Source organism: Octopus bimaculoides, chromosome 10 (assembly GCF_001194135.2).
Source record: "Octopus bimaculoides isolate UCB-OBI-ISO-001 chromosome 10, ASM119413v2, whole genome shotgun sequence".
Taxonomy (NCBI): Eukaryota; Metazoa; Mollusca; class Cephalopoda; order Octopoda; family Octopodidae; genus Octopus; species Octopus bimaculoides.
In genome coordinates, this window is record NC_068990.1 from 7720070 (window position 1) to 7726526 (window position 6457).

Below are 6457 nucleotides of genomic sequence, written 5' to 3' on the forward strand. Positions count from 1 at the left end.
ACACACACACACACACACACACACACACACACACACACACATATATATATATATATAGATATATATGTATATATATATATAATAATGATAATAATATTAGGGATAAAAATTCCAATTGACAGGTAAAAATTCAATTTAATTTATCAAAATTAAAATTAAATTAAGTTTCACACTATATAATATATAAATATATAATTTAGAGAAAAGAACCACAATTCTTGAACTCATCTATGAAAATCCACGGTCACATATAGAAAAATTTAATAAGTAAATACACTAAAAAGATCTATAATAAAAATACAAAGTAATAAATTGATATGAATAACATAACAAGAAAAAAATAATACTTTTTGCAGCGTCCAACATTCCAAATCACAAAAGTCTGGCATTTGATAACGACACCTAAACCACAAAAACTCATAATATATTATATTTAAGTAAGCAATAATCATGACATGCAAATGTGCTGCTTCAATAGTTATTAGTGTTCTCTCTAATATACATACCGGTCGTGGGGGTCGCACCCGAGGTGGCGGCTGAAATGTAGAAAATAGACAAGTTACTTATTATTGAATTCAAGATTACTGATTTGAGTGAAGATTACATTTAGTGACATAAAGACTGACATCTATTGGAAACTGGAATGTAAATGAGGAATTATCATAATTTTGTTGATATTGGTTTATTGTTTTGACTGAAAGAACCACGATAAGGAATCATGCAGAGTGCATGTTTTAAGACAGTCACTCTTTGAATGAAGGAGCTTGCGTTGCAGGTTTGAATTCAGTTCCTAATGTTACTATTATGAAATGTCGAGCAAGATCCTACCTTGAATCATGATATACCATTAATAGATTAAACAGTGTCGCAGGCCGAGACTTACAGCTATTAAAGCAAATGTTAAAGCTAAGGATCAAAATGCATTCGCTGAGTAAGCTCGTAGGAATTATATCTCAAGTTAGCAATACTATGATATATAATACGTTGATAGCCGAATTTTTCTGTGACCTGTTTGAGTCAGGTATTATTTCTTTTTATGCTCTATGTTTCTTTTTATCTATGTTTCTAGAAATAGGAAACACTATAAAATAGTAAAAATAACGTGACTGTTCATGTCAATATAATGCGAGTGAAGGAATTTTCAGGGAAATAACGTTGCATTGTTTTATGCATGTGACTGAAATGAAAGGACCATGTTAATATTAAGTGAAAACGATTATATATAAGTAGTCAACAAGTATAGGTAAGGGAAATTTAAAATTTATTTTGTACTACTTGATTTTTTCAAATGAATCCAGCATTTTTATAGGTGTTAATGCTTTAAAGATGCTATTTTGTTTAAACTAATCATTGAAAAGATAATATGAGTTTGCATAAGAAGTAAACAGCAAATACAAGCGAAGTAAATTTATAGAAGATGATACTCCGAGAGAAGAAAATATGGAAGGACAAAGTGAAGATCTGTAGTAATTTGGGATAACAGTGTTTGATGGTAACACAGTCACTATTAAAAGGTGCTTAATTTTGTATTACCTTTTAGTTTTAATGCTCTTAGCTGTGATTTCATTTCATATATATATATATATATATATATATATATATATATATATATATATATATATATATATGTAATTAAGATTCGGTTGAGTTAGGTACTTCAATTGAGGAACCTTGTTAGGTAGATCTAATTGCACGCCCGAACAATATCACGTGAATATAAACTGTGCAGAAGTGTTTGCACTTGATATTCTTGCAGTGTATGCAAATAACACGACCCAACTAAGTGAAGATATCTGCTCTTGGTTATTCAGACAAGTACTTCATATGTTGGTCCAGAGGGATCTTTTTCTTTTTTTAAAGTGAGCCGGTCGACCAGCGCATTGCAGTCGTGCACGAACAAGTCTATGGTTCTGAACTGGCCTGGAGGCAGCCTCCAGTTGGATGGGCGGTGCTCCAGCTCTGAGAAACAATCCCGATTGTCGTGACGCTGTGTGGACGTGTGGAAAAACGCGAGTAGTTTGATGAGGCGCAGAAACTGGCTGATGTCAGTGCGGGTCCAAAATTCGTCCCAGTGGCGCGTGAGAGGTGTGAAGTGAAGACCCTTGCTGAGGTGTGAGTGTTCGGCAGCGGACAGGGGAAGGTTGGGTGGTATAGTGACCACAGCGCGTGGGAGCAGAAATTGAAGGAGAGAGCAGGTGGAAGGGATGGTAGCACGGATGAGGAGGCGGGATGTGTGGGCGACAAACCGTGACGCCTAAACCAAACACCAAGCAACTTCAGTAATTTAGTAAAATCTCGACGGAGAAGTCGTTGGTCTTACTGAAAGTCGTTTCGGTAATATTCCTTACTGTGTGAAAATGTATGTTTGTTGTAACTGTGCAGCCCTAAGTCAGAGGTTATTGGGCAGACGTGTAGACAAAATCTAAATGGATAATACGCGAAGCTATTAATTCACTTTGAAAGTATAGTTCATGAGGTGCCAAATCTTTTATCGTACAAGTATAGCCAGTGACATTGCACAAAGTGAATTCAAAAGGTTTGTGGGTTATTAGATGGTTTGATGGTCTTTTTACAATGTAGTTACTTCAGTTTCCCCGCATGATCAAGTCTCTTGCTAGACAATTACAACTCTAAAATAAGAAAGAAATTATAAAAAAATTGTAGATTCAAATGGAAACCATCCAATAATTCCGGAAGTTATTTACAAGAAAATGTATAATAATTTGCGTGTCAAGGATATCCTTCAAGACGAAAAAACACCTGATAACATGTGGCATTAAAACTGACACAGAAATAAAAATCCGTGAGTTGGAAATAAAACACAAAAAATAGAAGTAAATAAGGTGGATAATATGAAACTTGATCAATATTTCATATCGAATATATAATCTCTAACGCTAGCAGTATAGATGTGACACTAAGTGAAGACAGCGTTTGAAAATTATTGATTTCCTACATTGGGACTTGGCCAAACACTTTAAGGGAAAAGTTATATTCGATTGATTTTATGTCGCATATGAATGATACTAAGAGTTATGAAATGAAATAATTGGTTGCCGCGGCAAAATTTGAACTCAAAATGTAGAAAGAAACTAAATAGATTAGATGTTAAGTCTGGTGCTCTAACGTTTCTACCACGCTATCAGTTTGATTATGAAATGTGACATAGTAATACTGATGTTTAGACAATAATGGCAACATTTGTGCCTTAGTAAGGCATTGCGACAGAAGAGAGAATGACGATACAATAAATTGAGATAACAACTGGTCACATCTTTGAGTAAAGGATTTTACTTGGCCTCACTGTCTAGTGCATACACTTACAATTACAGGAACTTCCTTAGCCTAAGCTTCAGGAAGCAAACAAACCCACCAACCTTGAGGGATCCACTTCATAACAGAACCCGACAGCTGGTGCATGTAAGTATCCATACCCTGTGATGTGCAGTCATAGTTGACACTATATTTAAATAGTGGAATATTTCACCCTCCATCTAAGTCTACGGTCTATTGGAACCTTATAAAGGAGACATTGACTATATCTAGTCGTTGCGTCTGGCCTCCTCTACTAATTCCTGTTCTTTATCCGTAACATTTATGATATTTAAATTCCCAATCCTTAACAGGATGCTATGGGCGAAAGCGGCTCGGTGTGGCATCAGGTGGCAAAAGAAACTATAGTTTAATCAGGAAGTTAAAAATACCATTTGGACAGATAAGAAGGCTTACAAAGTTTGGCGTGGAAACAAGTCTCCATTATTACGTAAGCGGTACACTGGAATACAAACATTGCAGCAGACAGTAAAATCGTTCAAGGCTAAGCCATGGGAGGACCCTGAGGTTAAGCAGGATTCTAACTTTAGATTTACCAATAAAGCATTCTGGCAGACCATCCGCTGAGTACGGAACAAGAAGCCATCTTCAACACCTGTCACTAAGAACCCAACTGTACTTCTTTTTCCTACAGAAAAGAACATCCTTAAGAGATGAAGTGAAATACTTTGCCGTTCTAAATCTTGTCACGATTAAATATTCTGGTTGACACGAAGATCATTTTAGGGTGAAGACTAAGTGCACAGAAGCTGAAGTCAGAGGCCAGTAAAGCACGCAAGGCTGCAGGAGACGGTGAATAATGCCATCATATGTTAAAACCCATAAATAGAGATGGTATTCTCTATTTGATTCATGTATGCCAGGTAGCTTGGATCTCTAGAAACACAACAGAGCAATGGCAATCCAGGGTGATAATCATAACTTTAGGAAAGGGAGAGAAGAGAGAGTGCTCTAATTATAGAAGAATCTCCTGTTACGCCTCCCAGGTAAAGTCTGGAAAAAAAATTAGGGAAATTGTTAATTATAAGCTTGTTGTAGAACTGTCTAACTTCTGTCATGGAAGCAGCACAACTAAACAGATATTGGTGAGATGGTAACTAGTAGTACTACTGATGTCAGCATGAAAGCTGGGGATCGCAGTAGAATTTTTCAGTCGCCACAACATCCTGATCTGGCATCTATCATGGCTCATACCAACACTAATAACTGACGCCAAAAGAGTACAACTATAAAACACCTAACCAGACTTATCAAAAATAATCTTTTCTACTCTAGCCACAAGGCCCGAAATTTGGGGGGAGAGGGCCAGTCGATTAGATCGATCTCAGTACGCAACTGGTGCTTAATTTATCGACCCCGAAAGGATGAAAGACAAAGTCGACCTCGGCGGAATTTGAGCTCTGAACGTAAAGACAGACGAAATACCACTAAGCATTTCGTCCGGCGTGCTAACGTTTCTTATTTTTTACTGCCCACAAGAGGCTACACACAGAAAGAACAAACATGGACAGACAAACGGATTAAGTCGATTATATCGACGCCAGTGCGTAACTGGTACTTATTTAACCGACCCCGAAAGGATGAAAGGCAAAATCGACCTCGGCGGAATTTGAACTCAGAACATGAAGACAGACGAAGTTCCGCTAAGCATTTCGCCCGGCGTGCTAACGTTTCTGCCAGCTCGCCGCCTTGGACTTATCAAAAAATAATGCAGCAAGCATTTCTCATAAGTCGGTGATAATTATTATATTATCTCTATGCCAAATTTGAATTCGGGATCCGTCTTCTGAAACTCAGCAGTTACTCCTTTTTACGCAAGTCCTTATAGTTAACACTATGATGGCTTATGCTGTGTATATTAACCCTCAAATACGGATTAACGATACATACATTGCTGGTTGCCGATAGGCGCGGTAGAAGCGAGCTGAAATGGTTTAGTAATTTCATGTATCAAATATTATAACAAGCAATATAACCTACTTGTATATGTGTGTAAATGTCCGTCTTTGTGCAGGTGCTGGTGTTGTGGATGGGGGGTTATTTCTCTAAGGCGTTAGTTCGCAAACAACTACAACAACAGAAGGTACCATTAAAAATTCGAATGCGGCAAAAAAACGAAACAAGACCATATTGACAGGTGTGAAGAAATGACAAATAATAAATAATTATCACCAAATCGTTGTTTACGAAACAGTGATAGCTGAAGACATTAACATGGAAAAGGTAAACAGAATATCTATTATATAAACGGAAGCACTTACCGGGGGTGTTCCTTTCCCTCTGCGTGGCTGCAAAATATATAACACATAATTATATGGCTATACTGTTACACACACACAAACACATACACACACACGCTCACACACATACATACATACATGCATACATACATACATACATACATACACACACACACACACACACACACACACATACACACACACACATATATATATATATATATATATATATATATATATATGATTAATATGAACAGCCGTTTGCAATGTTTCGCCAAAAGGGAGAATTACAAACGTCATTAAATGTGACTAGGGTGTTCAATACTTGAAAGAAAGAGAATCCTCTAGCTCCCATTGTATTCTCATTTAATCTTAACTAAGTCAGTTGTTTGGGAAACACATTACAGTACTTAGAGTACATAGTAAAATGTGAGATGGATCCACCTATGGAAGTAATAGATTTTCTCCCTCTTGGATATGACACTCGTATTATACTTTTTAAAGGTTTTGCACACTCGAAGTCATCTCAAAAATGGAAAAGAGTTACTTGCACCATGTTGATTCGCGCCAGATATCGGAATGCCGATACACTGACTATTTTTCAGTGCATTGTGAACACTGTAAAGATGAGAGATGGACAGCTGTGGTCAGCAGGAGGGATACAACAGGTGTTCTGACTGTGTCTGCACGTCGAAGTTCATCCAACGACTGCAGCACAGTGTCTTAGCGTTATAAGACGGCTACGTAACGCTGCTGGGAGCTGTGTGAATGTGGTTGTGCATGTGTGTGTGAGTCTCCGTCTGTTTGATAGTATTTGTATATATATGTATGTGTGCTTGTGCACGTAATGAAGATGATTTTAGTAGATGTGTTAACCAAGAATG

At 37.1% G+C, this 6457-nt stretch overlaps 1 protein-coding gene across 1 annotated transcript in view; it reads right to left on the reverse strand.

Annotated features, from left to right (window-relative positions):
* The window catches only part of LOC106871451 (tyrosine 3-monooxygenase), a 392944-nt gene that overhangs the window by 324493 nt on the left and 61994 nt on the right, over window positions 1-6457 (reverse strand). Inside the window, exons 4-5 of the mRNA XM_052971214.1 lie at window positions 5595-5621; window positions 507-536 (exon numbers count right to left, since the gene is read on the reverse strand). Of these exons, the coding sequence (XP_052827174.1) occupies window positions 507-536; window positions 5595-5621 (57 nt within the window). The remainder of the gene's footprint in view (window positions 1-506; window positions 537-5594; window positions 5622-6457) is intronic.